This window comes from Aythya ferina (genome assembly GCF_964211825.1).
Source record: "Aythya ferina genome assembly, chromosome: 10".
Lineage (NCBI taxonomy): Eukaryota > Metazoa > Chordata > Aves > Anseriformes > Anatidae > Aythya > Aythya ferina.
Genome location: NC_140306.1, coordinates 20,650,150 through 20,670,489, shown reverse-complemented (window position 1 = coordinate 20,670,489; position 20,340 = coordinate 20,650,150). Strand labels below are relative to the sequence as shown.

At 33.9% G+C, this 20,340-nt stretch overlaps 1 protein-coding gene across 6 annotated transcripts in view; it reads right to left on the bottom strand.

The window, feature by feature from the left end:
* The window catches only part of CACNA2D3 (calcium voltage-gated channel auxiliary subunit alpha2delta 3), a 468,808-nt gene that overhangs the window by 231,682 nt on the left and 216,786 nt on the right, over positions 1 to 20,340 (bottom strand). For all 6 annotated transcript variants that reach the window (XR_014696338.1, XR_014696339.1, XM_084530631.1 and 3 more), the window contains exon 11: positions 17,153 to 17,266. Coding sequence is in view for 4 of the 6 variants with exons in the window: in XM_084530631.1 (XP_084386757.1) it covers positions 17,153 to 17,266 (114 nt within the window). In the remaining 2 variants the exon portion in view is untranslated. The remainder of the gene's footprint in view (positions 1 to 17,152; positions 17,267 to 20,340) is intronic.

The window sequence follows — 20,340 nt, the reverse complement described above, 5'->3', positions numbered from 1 at the left end:
AAAGCTTCACCTTCATTAATCCTTCATCTTACTCAAAATTGCTGCTTCAGGCTCCTTCCCCTTCTCTGTTACTACCATTGCCTCTGTTGGCCAAATCACTCTTTGTCCTTCTCCCTTCCTTTAGTGGCTCTGGTCAGGAACTCAGTCAAATAAACCCAGAATAATTTATTAAATTTACCAACATTTGACCTAAACTGTTCCTTCTAGACCTGCATTCCTATTTTAGGACCAAATCTTTTTTTCATTATGTACTCTTCCATTCTTGGAAGTTGAGGGAAAAAAAGGGAGCATCACACACACACACACACAAAATAACTCTTATAAGTGTGAAAAATACATTATTAGTACAGTTGTAATAGCACTAGCCCGGAGTTTTCATGTTGTTAATAATAATAAAATCATTAATTAAAATCTCAAAGGTTAGGAAAACAAATTACAGGTAAGTAGAAACTCAGTGTATTACATATCATTTGATACTTTTGACAAGGACATTACTGTGTCCATATTGTAGACATATGTACTGCAACAACTGCATTCTCTTTGTGAAATTACCCTTGTAAAATTTCAACTGATAAAAATAATTTTTACACTTTCCTCCTAAGAAACAGTTGTGTAGTATTGCTGGCACAGAATGAATACTTGCATTCCTGACATGAACAAGTGTTCCCTAAACATATATTTTATAAAGTAAATATGAGCTTTCCTGGATGAAAATCTTTATGTGAATATAAGATAGAAACATACAGTGTAGGTGAAAGGTGAATTACAATAAAGTTTGTCACATTTCATAAATTCATGTTAACTAAATTTCTTTCTCTTATACCTTTCCAATTTCCTACTGAGTTATGACTACTTCAGAATGAGAGAAAAAAAAATCAAGACAGAATAGCGAATATAGGCATTAGAAACATTTCAAATGCTGTGTGCAAGAACAAAACCTGGAGCTACTTGCCATGAAAGATTTGGGTGACATCTATTAGATGCCACGTGGTGGCGCTGCTAGGAATGTCAGCTCTCAAATTTTCTGTAGTGTAACTACCTTCCTACCATGTCATTTCTTGCAAGATTGGAATACTACTGAAAAGGGCGTGAAATAGATGAAAAATAAATAATAAAATAAATGCCGGCCATCCTGAACTCCTCCTCAGCAGAGGAAAACTTAATTTCAGTTGTATTCTTTAACTCAGTGTAGAAACTCTGTACAGTAATCTAAGCCAGGAGAAGATAGTTCATCTTACAAAAGAATGAAATCAGAAACAATGATATCAAGCAGGTAAGAACATAACAAATATGATTTGAAATAGCGATGCTGTGACAGTTTGTTATATATAGAGCTGAGAAAGTCCAAAACATGGGCAAACCTTTGCAAAGGGCCCTGAGAAAAAGGTTAATTGGTGTGTATCGAAGTTCTGTGCTACATGCATTTTATTAGTCTGTGAATAGTATACCAACAAAGTCAGACCTAAGAACAGCAGATTTTAGAACAGGTAGAAAGGTCACTTACTCACATAATGCCAAAGGCAAAGCAGCAGGCTTGATGGACCCACTGGCCGGTCAGAGATGACACATTCTGTATTTCTGCCATATGTTCCCAAAACAGAGTGAATCTGTTTTATCTACTTGCTTATAGCTAATATACAGCATCTTTTGACAGCGTTTGCACCTTCAAGGCAGTACAGAAATCAGTACAGATTTTTTTTTTTGCAGAAATCTTTTTTTTTTTTTTTTTAATTACTCTGAGAGATCTTAATAATACCACTTTAATGGTTGATTGAGCTGATTAAATCAATTTCTGTGCAGTAACTAACCAAAAGCTCTCCAAATAATCTTCAGGAATCAGTTAAGGTAGCTTTTGATGCAAGAGCACACAGACTTGGCAGAAGGGCGGGGAGAACCTTGGCAGCATAGCTAATAAATGTAATTATAATGATAAAAGCTCATAAATGGCTTCATTCTACACTGTCACTCACAGCACAACCTGCTATCACTCACTCCTGCTGCACACAATGACCTCTGTCATGCTTGAGAAAACTGCTTCCCACTGTGATTTGACTCTTACTGAGTGGCCAGATGGGGCAGTTTTGCTTCATTATTTGTGTCTGTGAAGTGGAAATGCCAACAGAAAGATTCATTACTGTCAAGATCATCTTTGCAAAGCTCCTCTGATTTATTAGGGCATAAACTGCTGTACTGGCTGTAATGAGACATAAATGTTCTGTAAGGCCTATGAACTTGAGAAGGAAATACACTGCCATCAAGAGGCTATGGGCCTAATTTATGAACGCTTTGTGCCAGTAACGTCAGAGAAAATCATACCAGCAGCATGCATTGCAGCAGTTGCAGGGGGAAATGTAACAGATTAGCCAATGACATGATTACATAAAATAATTTCCTTAATTTTTCTGAAATCTGTACATTGAAATGCAATGGAATTTCTAAATACATTACGATATTACTGCCTTTCAAATTCTGATTAATACTGATATTATGATTTAGAGTAATAAACTGTAAGATAAGAAAAATTAAGTCTCAAGTTATCTTTTACAGAGACATTTACTGTCCAATTTCAGAACGTTCTAGATTATTTTAAGCTCTACATTTTGTTAGCCCGCCCAGATTTTCTTCTTTTTTTTCCCCCATATCACAAATCTCATCTACTTTTGTAGTTAATGCAGTACAATGATCCTAAAACATTACAACCAGTTATGATGACAAATAAGTATTGAAGAAAAACTGAAACAATTTGTGTCTGCAATTAAGTATATGCATTACTTCAACAGAATACAACAGAATACAACCACATTAAGAATAGGTAAAGAACACTTCAGCAATACAGGAATAATTTAATATTACATGGACAAAAGGGCTCTTAGTGTGGCCATGAAGATGTTAGCAAGGCTGTACAGTTGCAGTAGCACTGTTCAGCCTCAGTTTGCTAGCATTCCAACTGGTTCAGAGGCTGTAGCTAAGGCTAGAGGTACCTCCTCTGGTGCTGTCACTGAATGACCTTATGCAAAATTTGCTGGATAATGACTAGAAATGGCCTGTCTTTCTGTTGATGAATAAGTACAGCATTCAGAAACGCTGTGGAAGTTGCATTAAGCTACAAGATCACACAGATAGTTCAAGCACCAGAGCCACCACTGTGCATGGCTAAAACTTTTACAGAGTAGCCCTTAGGATCCTATGTTTCTATCAGCAGTTTGTTCCTCAGATTAAAAAGAAGTTTGTATAGCACATTTTAAAATTGAATCCAAATCTGCAACCATCATCAAGTCTCTTCTGCACTTTCAGAGAGGTTGCAACAATTATGTTCACATTCAGTTACTATATTCTAGAATAAATGTAACTGAATTTACACATCAATTTAACGGTTATACAGAACTTCCTTATTGCAATCTCATCAAGTAATTTTGTCTTGTACCTCTTCCAAAATTTAGAGATACACAGTATAGATGATTTTTTTTTAATATAATTTCAGACTGCTGTTTCAGAAAAAATCCTTCAATGCATAACTTTTTATAAGAAACTTCCTAGTTGGGAACTATAACACAATCTGAGTAGTCATGCTCAGAAGACTAAACCTGCATACATTTTTTTCTTAAAATATCAACAAAACTATGTAAGCAAATTAAAAGTACAAAGATATCTGCTTATGATGGCATTGTAACCTGGTCTATGTCTCTAATTTAACAATCCAGTCTCACTCGGAGGGCAAGCACACTTTGTACTGATAGAGCTCCTGTGAGTAGTTCTGGGTCTTGTAGATACTGTAGTGTTGTTAGCACTTGATTAAATATAAATGTGGGAACGAAGGCCAGGTTCTTTTGCCACTCAACAACACATTAATAAGTCACTCTGGAGAAAGGAAGAAAAGACAATTTTTTTATTTTTTTATTTTTTGAGCTACTTTCTTTTGGGAAGTCTAAGACCATTCATTAGTAGGAAAAAAAAAAAAAAAAAAGTTCTTCACTAGTGTTTTTAACATACTTATATGGCTTGTTTTACATTACTATTCCCTTATGGCTATTAAATGTTCTGATATTTAAAAGGCTGTGAACTAAACCAGGTGTTTACCCATCTATTTCTTACTAAATGATGTAAAGTTATCTAGACTGCTTTCTGCAAATCTGTTATTTCAAACGGTTTACTACCTTTTTTTATGCTGTAGCCTATAAAAAATGATCTTATATATAAAAATACAGAATATACATTGGATGCTAAAATAGTTATTGAATTTCCTTCTGAATCTTGACTTCCTGCTCATTTTCACTGATTTTAAAGAAAAATAATATGCCTTTTAAAAATCCTTTTCCCTGATAAACTGAATCATACAATGTTTCTTGGAGAGATAATTTGGCATTAACAGTTCAGTGCAAATGGAAGAAAATTAACAACTTGCCTTTAAGTAAGAAATTGTTTGTATTTAAAAACTATAAATAACCTTAATCATGTCTCTCCTCCAGAAGGTGAAATCAAAATTTAATAGTTATCCTTATAGTTTTCAACTCAGTTTTCCGCTCAAGCTTCCACCCTATTTCAGGGTCACAGCTTTCCCAAGGGAATACTAGCAAGCATTTAGCTTCAGAGACACCAAAGCCTTCCAGTGTTCTTTGCAGCAGAGAAGGAACACAATTGTCATGCTTTTATAAATTGCTTCCACAATTTATAGTCAACTACTGTCCTTCCCAGGATATTTTGGAATACTATGCACCTATATAATTTGAGATGGCGCAGTAGCCGTAGTAATCTTATGTGGATTTTATACAAAAGCTTTATACTCGGGGTTGGACTAGATGATCTTAGATGTCTTTTCCAACCTGAATGATTCTATGGAAAATGGCCAATATTAGGCTTGTAGGAATGCAGTAAAAAATATTTACCTCATCAAGACATGAAGCTCAACTGCCATTTTCCTCCTTCTATCTATAGCTCAAGACCCTACTGCTACCTTCCACCATCAACATTTAGCAGGGAAGCGGTCTCAGAAATAAAACAACAAAAAATATAATTTAAAATGCATGAGAGATAGCAACATTAGCACCCCTCAGAGGCTGAGATCAAATTCTACTTTTTTTTTTTCCCCCCACTCAGCAAAAGCAGCCAACAGTTATTTGAAAGTCATGGAAGTTTGCACGAAAGTGAGGAATTTGTCTGCAGTATTCCTCTCTTTTTCCTGAGAGCTCCTAGTGGTTTAAGCCATGCAGAGATCCTGTCCATGCCCTGCTAGGCAGTTAGTCTTACAGTTAACACACTATGCTTATGGAACTGAGTAACTGGTACCTAAGAGCCTATATGAGTTCCTCTGGTGCAGAGGAGCACAATGCTTACAAGGGTTCCTTACCCTGCTATTGAGGAGGTTGATGCTGGGATTCACTTTTGTGAGAAAGGAATTGGGTAATTCCCTTAAAGGTTCAGTATTTGTCAGCTGAGGAGTTTGCTCTGACTGGCTGGCATTGATTAATGACCATCATCTCCCTGTTCTGGAGAAAGGCCACAATTCCAAGCAGCCTCTGTAAAGGCTGTGAAGACAGGAGAAAGACATTCCCTATATGCTTGCTTTTATGGGAACAAAGATGGACTGACCTGTCTAGTCATGTCTACTAATAGTATATGAAAAGTATACTATACTAAACATATACTGTACTTTAGTATACTATACGTATACTAAAGTATATGAAGATTTTATTACGAACCAAACAATTTTGAAATTTGTTTAATATTTCCTATTGCTTATGTAAGAAGAGCATAAACAAAGACATTCTTTTGAGTTTCACCTTTGAAAACAACTGTGTATTGTATTTAACAAGTTCATAGGAAAAAAACCTACTACTTACATTGATATAACAGCCTATTAGATATCACTCTCTCTGCATACATATGTAGAGCCAAGTGCATTTTTCTGGCTGAAATTGCACAAACACGACATGCCACAAAGCCATCCTCAGATGTTTGGCTCATCTCTAGTTTCCTCACACAATCTTTTAAGGAGAATTTAGGTCAGCCTAAATGAAACAGTTTGTTTCAAAATGGGGGGCCATATTTCAAAATGCATTTAGTCAGCCAGTATTGTTTTTAGCCAAGAACTGAGTATTACCAGATAGGGTGCTAAGATCTCTGTACTCACAGATTTCTCATGCTGTTTGTATATGCATTTGAATATTTTGCACAAATTTGGTTTTGGTTGCTCAAACAAATCAAAAGATATTAAAAATGCTATCATAGTTATAACAATCACTGTAATGATTTTACAAATGATATCAGTAATACTGCTAAGTTTCCATTTTGTTTTTTATGGACTGAGTTCTGACATCTTTTTTATTATTATTATTATGAACGGTCCTGATTTCTATACAGATACTGTGTGTACCACTCAGCATTAAATTAATGATAACTCAGATACATAGTCCTAGAAGAGCAGACAACTCTCATTTAGGTAGTATTACATAGAAGAAGGTGCTATAAACCAATGTTATATAAAAAAGGAAAAACAGCAAGGCAGCTAACAGGTCCCTTTGTCTTTGCTAATATTCCCCGTGTAGAGGACAAAGACAAGGAAGCTCCTAGTGCTCTCTTAAGTTGATCAATTTTCTAAAGGCATTCTTGTGGCAGACAGGATGAGGAAAGCATTGTTACACTGGTCAAACCTCAGGCAGTGTGTATTGTCTGTACCCCAGCCTTCCAGGGACAGAACTGCTGACAGCATATATTTTATAGCAAAATGAGGTAAACTCAGCTACAGGGTAGTGGATGTCCCAAATACAGACCCAGCAGAGGCAGAAACACTTTACTGTACTAAAATATTTGACCCTTCTTAAGGTAGACATGGTCCCTGTGGTCTCTATGAAGAGAGATTTTAGACTCTCATTAATCATAATGCAATAGCACAATGCTGCCACTAGCTATGTTCCCAACATTGCCCAGAAAAAATGCAAGTTGTACCCACATCAGGGAGGAAAACTTGCAGCCAAAATCCATATACATTTCTGAATGGTGGCTCATTTTGCTTTTTCATTACAATATACATGTAAACCATCAGGTCAGATATAAACTCTCTTCAAGTAAACAACAGAAATCTACAACTGTCCACAATCCCCAGCCAGATTCTGCGGTCCCTATTCAAAATTTCTAGTAGTACAACCACAACAATGACACACTGATGGTGCTCCCACAAACTGGTGACTGATGAGGGACTCCTTTTCAATTGCAAGTGACAAAAAAGGGAACAATCAAAAGATAATATAACCAAGTCCATGTTTTCACACAGGATGAAATTAATCTTCCATGAATTTTTGTGCCTATAAAACTTGATAGCACGAATATTTGATGAAAATTAAACCCTTAAATTTGTGCAAATTTGGCCAAAGCAAATGTTTAGTTTTCACACGTCTCTACCACAGATGTTTCAGTAAGCAGTATTTAGACAAAACTCTCCTTTTGTAGAAAATTTAGCTATTCATTTTTCACAGTAAGAGCAAAACTATTAAATGGATGCTCAGTTAATTTCATTTTTGGAGATTAAGTTAATAGAGTAGATGAACTACCCAGGGATTTTTCCATTCATTTGGAAAAAGAGAATTGAAAACTCCACACCTTCTGCAGAGCAACTGCTATGAAACCATTTTCAAGCTGTTCAAGCATGACTTTTTTTTTTTTTTTTTTGGGGGGGGGGGGGGGGGAAGGGGGAGGGGAAAGCGGGGGGAAGAGGGGTGGAGGGTAAGCACCTTGAAAGAGTCAGATAGGAACCCTGAATAAGTGACATGCTGCAACTAACATACAACCCAGCATTGTATGATGAGTAGCATTTCATGTGTCTGGGAGTATAATGCACATTGTAATGGGGAGGTCAGCTGCAGCCTTAAGTTTTATAATGTTTGCTGAAAATCATATTCAGTGGCAACATCAGTCCACAGCTTGGCAACACCTTTCTACCAGGTTTGCATGTAATAATTCATCACTCTCTGCAGCCTTCCATGCAAGCCCATGGAAGACATTTTTCCAGCAGGCAGGAAATTTTTTCTAGAACAGTGAGAAATTCCCTTTTGATTCCCATTTTGTTTACTTTCTCATACTTCTTTCCCTCCCATATTATTTCTATTATCTCTTTCCTTATATTTTTTGGCTCAATTTTTTACTCTTGGAAGGCCTCCTGGGCAGATGGATCTAAAAAAAATAACAAATTAAATTTCAGATGGGCTTCCGTAGTTTACAATATGTTGCACATATTTCTTCTTACAAGTTGACCTAATATTCAGGGAACAAAAAATCTAGAACAAGAGAGGACATTCTTGAGTTGGAAACCTGCACACAGCTTTCCACTTGATGTATCAAATATATAGCTTATTTCTAGGAAATGCAGATTCAGACTGATCCAAAGTGACTGAAATATAAAGAATTAATTAAAAGTAGATTATTATTTTATCTTCTGTCTTTATATTCCATGTTTAGTAAATATTCTTCATGGTTTTATTAATATCTCATATTATTAAATCAACCAAAACCCACGAAGAGAGATCATTACTGATGCTACGTTTGCCATTATTCAAAAATAAAACATACTGCTTTGTCAGAGGCTGGAAAACAGAACCACATGATTCAGAATTCTGGGAATAACTACTGTATTTCACAATTCCATCACATTTTGTGCTTACCAATAGGAATGACAGGACCTTGTCTAGTGGATATGTGTCTCACCTACATTCATACACACTCCCAAATTTTCTTTCAGGCTTCCTAACAACAGACAGCTGTCATTTCTGAGGGTGTTTGTTTGTGATGGTATTTTTCCTCAAACAATGATAATTTGTTGTATTTGTTTTTAAAAAGCTGAAGTGAATATGAAATGTTACCAGAAGGTGCTGAATACTTCCAGATCCTATTGAAGTATTAGAGATGTGGAAAAAAAGACTCACGTTTGCAAGACACACAATTCTCCACAAAAACAAACCCTTATTGGCTTTTGTCTTGTCCAGAAAAGCCAGAAGTAAAAGACAAATTTGTACTCAGTAATTTATAGCTGCTTCTATTTTTACAACGAAATGCTGAACAGCAACTGTTGAGATACACACTTTACTACTGCAACACATTTTAAAGCCTTATTGAAGGCCCAAATGATCCAAAAGCCTACATGCCTTTGCAAGACACTGATGTCTAACGACGTACAATTGTGGAATAAGAACTTTCTGCTTTCTAGGACATCTAACAATGCACTAAACTCAAATGTTAAAATCCTCTTAAAAACGTTTCAACGTCACACATGGAGCAACCTCTGTGACTGAGCTTAAGTCTTGAGAGATGAATGCACAAGTGTTATCCCACAGAAACAGAACATACTTATTCAGATGTGCAAAACTGTCAGTTTTTCACAGAGACAATTACAGTAGGGAGAGTAGAAAGGATTATGAGATGATTGTATTTGGAACTGCATAGAGAAGAATGGGTTTTTACCAGTTTTGCAGCAGATGTCTGGACATGGAAACAGGACAGAAAAGTTAAGTGTATTGAGACAACCACATCCTTCAGAAGTCAGGCTGTAGGTAATGCTGTTATGCCAGTTTGGATAAAGTAGGTATAAATAAAGTGAGATAAACAAAATATGCTCTCAATGGGTATTCTGTAAAACGCAGAACCACTAACATAGTTCAAGATTCAACCACTCAAAAGGATCAGCAGACCCACAACAGAGTTCTAAAGACAGGATTGTTTGGATAACTTGTTTAGTTCTTAATTCAGTAAAGCACTTTAATGTATGCCTGAATCTATTGCTTTGGTTAGCTGAGATGTAATAATTCACATATGTAAGTGCTTTACTGAAATGAATACTAAACTACACATATATGAACCCCTGCATGTAATGAATCTGCTGTACCATCTTGATATACGTGCATGTATTGCGGGATTGTTCTATAGCCAGACACCACAAAGGATAACAGAGGTACTCTGGGAAAATGGTATGTATGAATAATAATATCATATATAAACACTGTCTGTTATACTTCCAAACCAGCAGAATTCGGCCTCTGAGAGCAAAATGAGCAAGAAATACCATTTACTATATGTAATGAGATGCCAGCAAGAAAATACTACACCAAACTTCCTCTCTTTTTAACATTCCCTTTCCAAACATCTCTTGAGATTTGATATTTAAACATGCAATTTACCAACCTTCTTAACTTAATGTAAATATCCAGCATAAGTTCACTTAAACCCTTGGTATGTACCAAAACAACATGGTTTATTTTAATTCAGTATGAGTTATATAAAATAAAAGTATATGAGGATGTCATTAAAAGAAAAGTGATCCAGGAATGAACTAAGAATGGATCCTATAGACTAGGTAGAAATATATTCGTCATCCAGACGAAAATGTTTGAAAACATTTTTTTCTTTGTGTTGGTCTATAGTTTTCCAGGGTAATTAGCAATTACTCAGAGGCTACTGATATAGTCTTACCTCACCAGACTAACAACATATCTGACAAATTGGTTAGGAGAAGATACACCATTTTTTTTTATTTAAGCCTCACCATTGCACTGCCTTTGCTACTGGTATTACCACATGTAACTATAAATATTCTTGTTAGACATAAAAATACCTTAAATCCTATTGATGCTTGCCCACTATATAATATTGTTTGATTCTGAATTAATCTTGCATTCTACAAAGGAATAAAATTTTAAATGTTATGATCTATAATGCCATTTAATAAAGGCTATAAAGGAAATATAAAACATCATAAGAACAGCCTTCAAAAATGTACTCCAAACTACTAAGTTTTCACTCTTCTTTGTCTGCACAGTCAGTGAACACACAGAAGTTTTCACTTAATATTCTTATGCTACACAGAACAAAGTATCTATAAAGGAAGCATGTTTATAGATCTGCTGTATCATTATTGCAGGCTGTAGGTGAGAAGCAGATGACTGAGCATAACCCTAGCTTTTCTTTCACCATCCTTTTACACCAAGGAAACATAACTTTGAATACAGACTGATAATTTCAAATACTACCAGAAGCCAAACTTTAAAACAAGTTACATAGGAAGATATTCAGTCCAGCTTCATCTTTGGTTTCCTACTACCTGTACTTTTTATTTATTAATCCAAATGAGTTGATTGGAACACTGTTATCTCTTTATTATCAAATGCAAACAAAAGGGTTTTAAATGCAACTATGACGACTTCCTTGCTGAAGGATTACACACAATTAACTCCATACACTCTTTACATTTTACAAAGACTGTAGATACCTGTATAAAACAGAACAGCTCTGAACCAGACTCCAGTATCTCTTTTCAGCTGGTTATGTTTAAGTGAGAAGATGCATACATTATAAAGAGAAGTAATTTAAAACAAGCATAGTATGAACTGTATCCTGGCTTTCAGTATAATTGCACCATTGTTGACTTTAACCGCATGAAATAAAATACAGTTTTTATCATGTTGTTGAAGACCTTCAAGAAATAAGACATCTCACTATTTCCTTAAGTGGATGATATAATTCTTCACCCCAAAAATCTGTCATAGACATAGTCCACAGAATAAAATGGCATATTTGTACAATTACTATGCCTACTTTAACTGTCTTGCTTCTGACATAATTACTTCACAAAAAAATAAAATAAAAATCAAGACCTTAGACTGCTTTAAATATCATCATGTTTTATTATATTCATTTGTTGAACTAGTAAACAGAATCCATAAGTTATCAAGTTCTTTTTATGAGATTTACTTACAATACTTTGGTCTGTCTTGTTAATAATGGCTTTCAGCCACATATTTCAGTGATTTGGAGCTTATGCCAGATTCAAATACTGATTACTTGCAGTCATCTAGGCATGTCTTATATACACATATCTTAAATTTGGAAGTCTTTCTTTATATCTCCACAATGCACTACGTAAAAATTAACCTTTTTTTTTTTTCCTCTAAGCAAAGCTATGATTTTTCTGTCATTGATATTCATGAGTTCCTGAAAAATACTTTGGACAATCTATTTCAGACTGTTGATTATTCTCTATTTTGGCTGACCATTGTTCATTAGCTATTCTGTAAGACTCTGGGTTTATTTTGTATCTATTCCTGATTATACGTCAAACATTAACAGCGTAATGGCAGTCAGGATATATATTTACACTGTGTATAAATGATCATCTCAACTAAAATTCTTAAAACATTCAGAAAGCATTAGTCACTATATAATTCTAGCCAACCATGTAACTCCATATGAGAGGCAGTAATCCTTCTTCTGGCAATCCACATACACCCTGAGGATAAGATTCAATTACCCTTGTCTTCACAAAAAACACCTCTCCACTTTTTGGTTTTAAACACTGCAGAAAAAGTTTATTGATGACAAATTAAACTGATATTAGCCTAGAAAAGAACTCTTAAATTCTACGAGTGTCATGTTAAATACAAGCAGAAATAGAAGTGACTAACTCACAGGGAGCATTATAGTAGTTCCAACTCTCTCTTTAAAAGAAAGAAGTAATAATGCAGAAAAAAAATCTTTAAAAACTATTTTTTTTTTTCTCAGAAAAATTGCAGATGGGGAAAGAAACTACGATTATATCATTTCTTTGAGGAGTTGCTTCTCCTTAACCCCAAATCAAGAACTTTTCTTTAATCTCATAACCAGTCTTTCATCATACTGCAAGAGAACCTAAAACCAGCTAATTAAAGTAAGTTATGCCATAGCTTAAAAGACCTATAAAGTGTCTGGATTTTCTTTTGTTCTTGAGATAACCAATAATAAAACATACGGTTTGTGTAACAGTAATAACATCCTCCTTTAAAGTACTTCAGTCTTTTTAGAGAAAAAAAAAAAAAGCAATTTAATAACATCCAGACAACACTGCAGTCAAGACATTCAATTTTCTCTACTAATGTTCCATGTTGCCAACATCAGTAGGTTCCTAAGCTACAGAGACTTGGTTAAAAAACTGCAGAATGCTTTGTAGCAGTGAGAAGAGAAGACAAAAAAAATAAATAAATAAAAATTTGCAGTGCCAAAATACAGCTGCCCATCTTGTTGATGGGAAAAAACAGGCTGCACATTGATTTCATGTTTGTCTTTAGGATTGTTTTAAGTTAAAGCAAACGAATATATGTTGTGTTTTCATCTTCCTTTTTTTGGAGGGTAAGGAAAGCATTTTTTCCCATCCTCTGGCAGAATCTAAATGTTTGGGGAATTTTATGCATAGCAAAAACTCAGATTCATATACAGCAGTTGAAGCCAATAAATTTGTTGGTCTTCTTTAAAAATCACTAAACATATTTTTAGTTAAAATATAAAATAAAAATGTAATGTGAATTGAAATAAAGATCTTCAGTGACCACATGACAAGTAGGCAACAGTAATGACTTTTAAGCATTATAAGAGAACATAACTGTGTATAACTAAATGCACAATAAACATTAATCCTATGAAAGTATACATTAAAGCCTCACAATTACAATTACCTGCAAATGCAACATATTATGAAATCAAATCTAAATCCAGCTAATTTTGAGGTTCTAATATCACTAAGGTTTTTAAGGCATTTCTCATACTAATACAAAAGGATTTATTAGATTGTAATAATAGCAAGACTGTTTTTAGTAAGCTGTGATATTGCAAAGGAAAACAATGTCAAAATATGTTAAATATTATTTAAGTAGTTTCTTTCAATACCACATTTATTTATGTTCAGTTGGTAAGCTTTGATAATATCTCTGATTTCATCGTAACGTGGTAGAGCATTTCATCAAGATTTGCTTGATTAATCTTTCTGGAATTTTCCAATACAAAGGAATTAGGACTGAGTTGTTTAAGATAAGACAATTACTATGTACTTTCTGGGATCAAACCTGAAGGGACAGTATCTTCTCTTGTCTCCCTCCCTGCCCCCTTCCTCTCAAAAAACAAACAAACAAACAAACACCTCCTTTCATGCTTAGAATACAGTACCTACTGAAATATATACGTAATTAGACTAGTATGGGGGAGATAGAGGCTCACAAAATAAAGAATGAAAATGTTTCTTCTTTCCAGGAAACAGTCCCATAGATAATTCTGAATAGCCTTTCAATAACATAATTCTTTAGCTCTTACACTAATTCAGGCTGATAACTCAAAATAAGAACAATCACTTAAATTAGGCTACTTTTGGAATTTATGTGGAGCCACTTTATTCAAACTATTACAACACAATTTTTATTTAATATATTAACACTAATACTTTATCAAAAAAGAAGCTGCTTTTTATCGGTTGTCAGACAGGATACATCTGCAAAGACATGCAATGCCTTTTGGAAAGATGTGTCTTGGAAAAGAACAAAATATTAATTTCTATTTATGTGGTGACTATGTTTTCACTTCCCACTTTTAGAGATTGCCACTGACAAACTGGCAAAACCTTCACATCTATATGAAGAATTTTGTTTATAGAATTTGTTCATTTCTATAAGAAAAGAAGACATTTCTCCTGCAACTAGTGACGACTTATTTAATATTATCTAAGATTAGATAACTGAAATGGGTACTTTGCTGACAGGGTAATTGAGGTACACAGAAACTTAAGAACTTAACTGAATTAGAGCTATTACTCTGTCCATCACTGTCCACCAGAGTATCAAAGTGACAGGAAAAACATAAATGATAAGAATGATGGCAAAGTAAGGTAGAATGGAGAACAAAAAAGCTGAAGAGAAAAAAACAGTAAGCATTTTGGGGGAATGCTTTATAAGTATTTTAAATGACTTTGGAGAGAATGTCATATAAAAATGGTGCAGTGCAAAAACAGAGGATTGTGAAGTGCACTGCATGGATAATTTTTAGGCACACTGTCATTAAGAATGTTTATAATACTGCACTGTCAAAAATTCTTCCTTTCTAAAACAAAGCCAACAAAGACTGAAAACCAATGCATTCAAGCATGCACACAGGAATATTTTAGCCTGAAATATTTAAGTATGAAAGATGTAAAAGATAATAAATTGATTTGAATTTTATTTTTTTTTTGCATCTCCTAATATGCAATTTTGAAAACTGCATAATATATTAAATATTTTATAAGAATTGCATAGAATTACATATATGAAGTAAAAGCTGCTCCCTAAACATGTCCTTGCTAAACAAGGTAGAATCCTTCATGCTAGGTCTCCACAGATGAAAGAATCTCTAGCAAGTTCTTTGTCCTACTGCTCATTGCAATAGTTATGCTAATTATTATCTCAGATATAGCCTTTCCTTCCCACATGGAATATGAATATATATATGACAAGGTTTTGTGAAAATAGTCAGCCAACTCTTACAGAGAATTCTCTCATAGATTTCTTAAGAAACAAAAGAGAACACAGCGGAACTGTCTGTATCTTAAGAGATGAATCCTTCTAAGAGAATCCATAAATTCCTGTAAATGCAGTGTTTGCTAGAAGTAGCAAAATGTTACCATGAAACATTTCAGGACATAAGAACTTACATTAGATAACCAGAAATACGGATTCAAATCCCAAAGATAATTTAGGCTCAATCATATTCCACATATACACTACTTATATTCTTTCTTTAGTTTCTTTAAAAGCTTTCTGAAGTTGAGATATTTATAGATTCCTTGAATGAAAATTTTTCATACATCTGAAATTTTAAAAATCATAAATGGAAATTTTCAGATGGAAATGGAAATTTGTACCATTAAAAAATTTAATTGGATAAAGCATTAACGGGAAATAAGCCTATAAGTGAAATTAACACTTCTCAGACCACTGCTATAGGGAATTATGTATAATTTGTATATGCAAAAATCTGTAAACTATTCAAAACAAAACAAAAAATGGAGAAAAGTTTGCCTATGTTGTCTATAAACATTTGTGTCTCAATAAGCAGCTATTAAAATACTTTCATGTTCAGGTTATAGTTATCTTGTTTATCTCAAAAAACATTCAGAAAGAAATGTTAATACAAAGGACAGTTCACATTAGGATTTAAGAGCTGTAAGACTGTTACTACCAGGCATTTATACAAACTCATCCACCTGATTAAAGGGGTTGCTCACATTTACTTAGAAGAAAGACGTAACATATAACTGCCTGATAAAAACAGGTTCCCTTTTGAATACTAAAACAGCTGGAAAACAAGCCACAGTCCAAGTATGTCACTGATATTACCAAATAATTCTGGAAACACCTAACAAATATATATTATAAAGCCCTAAGTTTCCGAAAGCCTAATTACTCAACAACAACAATAAAATCAATTAAAGCTGTACCCCCTGAAGAATAACACATTTTGAAGAGTAAACATAGACTAAGAAAGAATAATAGGCAAGACTAAAAAACTAGTACTTTTTCCCACTGAAATCTCACATGGCACACATTACTTGCTCAAACTGCACTTAGAACAGCATTATTACTCCTTCCACAGGCATATAACATGACACCATCTCAAGCTAAAACAAATAAACAAAAAAACATAAATAATCCAAAATTTATTTTATCAGAAGATATTAAAGCATACATAGAAATTATTTCACATTCAAACAAAAGCACCACTGGAGATTTATCATCAGAAAAATTCAAGGCATTTCTGCATTGCTATACAATATCTACATTTCACAACAAAGTAATTAAATTCTGTGCAAATTTCTTTATAGAAATTGATAGAATCAAATATAGCTTTAATAAAACTTCACCAATTGCCTCACCCTATCAGAGAAAAAAATGCTTAGTTCTACATCTGCTCCTTCTCCAGTCATGGCAAACTATTCACAATCCACAATAGAGTACACACCCCTCTCTAGCTTCAAAAAGCACTGAATTATTAATGAATATTTTCAGATAAAGAAGAAAAAGGTTTTTATTTTTAATGATGTCCCACATGGTAAGCATTATGTAATGGTCAAAAATGTACCCTGGAGATAAATACTTATCCATGTATATTATAGATCCTTAATATCTTATTATCCTAAGTTCAGTACTACAGTAAAAGTCTACCTCTATCCTCAAGCAACATCATGTATCACATTATTTTTAGTCATTAGTGAACCATCCAGTTATCAAAAAATATTTTTAGATCATTAGAAAGATTGTAACTGATTTTTTAGTACACATAGACTTTATATTGCACAAGAAGCTTTGGGTTTTCCTTTAAAAAATGGTGGTATCGTACTTACTTTTCTGTCTGGCCAATTATATTTTGCAAATATGGTATCATATGTGTCCACAGCTCCATCAGTAATCAACATTATGGCTTGGCTGCAAATACTTCCTTGTCCTGTGTGGTTGAACTGTGAAAGGAAACATTAATTTTGGTACAACATTCCTACTAGCTGAAAGTATATAGCATCCCACAGGATAAACGCAGATACTGTCAAATCTCTAGCATGCTGAGAAGTAGGTGGAAAACTCTCAGGTTGAAAGCATTTTATTATAGATACATTCAAACTGAATTATAACTTGAATTGTGTAACAGAACAAGGATTTATTATCTATGCCCATTTTATCAGCTTTTAAAATACACTAAAACATAGATAAATATAGTACCTCCTCAAATTAAAAGTCTAAGTAGAAAAGAAAGGAAACTGTACTTTTTCCATTTTAGATAAATGATATGTACTGATTCATACACATACGGTCTGTTCTGATATAATTTTAAAAGTACAAGCTACAAAAAATGAAGTAGCAATGAATGATTGATATTTTTACTGTGAATTACAGAGGATACACCAGTTAGAGACATAAAACTATTCATATGGCATTTGTATTCACTCATGATTGCATTCCATACATTATTTTTCATAAAATGTTAATCTGAGAGGACCAAGCCTCCCATATTCCGCAAAATGAATTAAAGTTGCTGAAGAACAGTACTAGAGCACAGGTACTTAGACAAAAATCAACATATCTGGAGTATGCAAGGAATGTTTCATCACTGCACTGAGAGAGGATTTTCTCCTGGTCAAAGAGCCAGTCACAGTTGGGCTGAGCTATAACATAAGTTTTGATCTCTTGATTCTGTAGTTGGCAACAGAATCTGAATCTAAATCTATTTTTCTCTAATATATTCTTATTCCAGAATAGGTTCTTATTTGTTATTTTACATATATTTAAGGAACCTGGTTGAAACATCTAGCATTAGCAACAAAATGGAAAAGTTTACAATTTATTTCCAAGTCATTACCCCTTGTCCTCCCTGACTGGTGGAGGTCTGAAGGACCAGAGACAAGGCTGTTCCTGATAAAGCCCTTCTCTAGTCTTCATACGGACAACACACTTTGAAAGAAGCAAGTTATAGTAAACGGGAAATTAATTAAGAGTGAGTGCCTCCACATATTTAGTATAAAACATTAATCTGTATGCATCCGTACTATTCTACATGGTTATCTGTTTGAATATTTTGAAGAATGAGATTAAATTTGAATGCTTTGATGATTAATATCTTCTCATATTTGTCCAGATCTTTAATTTTATTGAATAGCAAGAGTGATGAAAGTGTTTTCCATAATAATAACAATGACAAGGGACTTATGATGAACTACAATTAACTCAATGATTCATCAGTTAGCAGCAAAAATTTCAATGCATCCTGACATTTAGAGCATTTGGTTGTGATTAACAGTCTTTGAAATGTCACAAAATTTTATTTAATTGGCTATGATTTCTTTTTTTTTTTTTTTTTTAAAGGTAATCACTGCAAAGACCACATTTGTCACCAAAAGAAATAATTGCAGTCATCACGTGACATAGTTGGTGGCTAAGTACTGTACCAAGCACTTCTATGTTCTTACAGCAACTAATGAACACTGCATAAATCAATGGTTGAAAAGAATGTGAAAGTGGATTTTAAACACACTTTTCAAAGAACAGTATCAACATCCTCAGGTCTTAACAACCTAGGCAAATACTGAATTTGAAATGCAGGTAATAGCAAGACAAAATTATCTGAGTTTAATTACTGTAACCCCTGAACTATTCTAAAAACCCAGCTAGAATCTTAACGTGACTATCTAAGAGAAAGCTTTTTTTTTTTCCTTTTCTTTTTCTTCCTCCACTAAGACAAAGCTTTTTTTTTTTTTTTTTGGCCCCTTTTCTTCCTCCATACATGCACCTTCCCCCACCTGCATTGCATTTTTTATTTATTTCTTTTAAATGTACACTAGACATCTTTAACTAAACTGTAATTCACAAGAACCAATTTCTGGCTCATAAAGGTCACACGCTGTACACACAGTAGAAAATGGTTAGCTGTATTGTTTTAAGGATAGCTTTTATTTCTGGCCTAGGCTGAATAATAGAAACTCTCAGAGACTTTTTGATATGCCTGTATATAATAAACAAATATTTTTATGCTGTGTATTCTGGAAGTATACATGCAAGAATGCTTGAACTTATTATATCCCTTATTATCGTCTAAATTGGAACAGTCATTTTCCCAGCTTTAAGAGATCTGAGCGTACATGTAAGCATGATCCATCATGTTTTATTGGATATGAAGTGTGAATCTCTGTCAAGAACAAGCTGTTGTTAGAAATATAGAGGATTACTTGGACATGTCCATCACTAATATTAACATTACACAATATTAACTAACACCAGCTGGACTGTCACAATGATAACCATCTCAGTAGAGATTAGTCTCTATCTGTAGTCCAACAAGAATGCCTAAATATGCATGGAACTACATTCTCATCATAACTGATCATCTAGAAAACATAGTCCATACGTTTCAATCCAGTAATTTGGCATCAAATAACTGTTTTGTGTTTGAACTACATTGCAATTTCCCACTCCCACCCCCTCACACACACCCTCACTGGAAACACTTTTAAAAGCCTTTCAATAATCTTCATTGAAAAACTTTAAGCAATATATCTTGTAAAGACTATCTCAATGGTTACTCTTAACCATTAAAAGTCCAAGTGATTTTTGTTTTCATTCATCTACCAGCCATTTCAAATAAAGGAAAAGCTTTTGGAGAAATGCCAACGCATTTTCATTTGTATCTTAATTTGCTAATAGTAAATTTAAAAGAAAGCTACTCTACTATGCTAATGATGCAAGCAAGCTTGTAGCATCCAGGCACATAGCAGGAGCTGTTCCTGTTGGAAAAGTTTAGTAGATTTGACTCATTAATGCAGTTGAGAGGTTATCAACAAGATGAAAAGAACAAGGATTTGCCTTTCTATTAAAAAGAACAAACCTTGGGTAAGATGGAGCATTCTAAATGAATCAACAGAAAGCAATTTTCATTATCTTGCTTACTGGGAATTGTATGTAGAATCATTTAAAGGAACTTTACAGCTAATATTCCAGCTCTTGGAATGGGAAAGTCCTGGGATAATAGTTTAAGATTTCTTTAGGA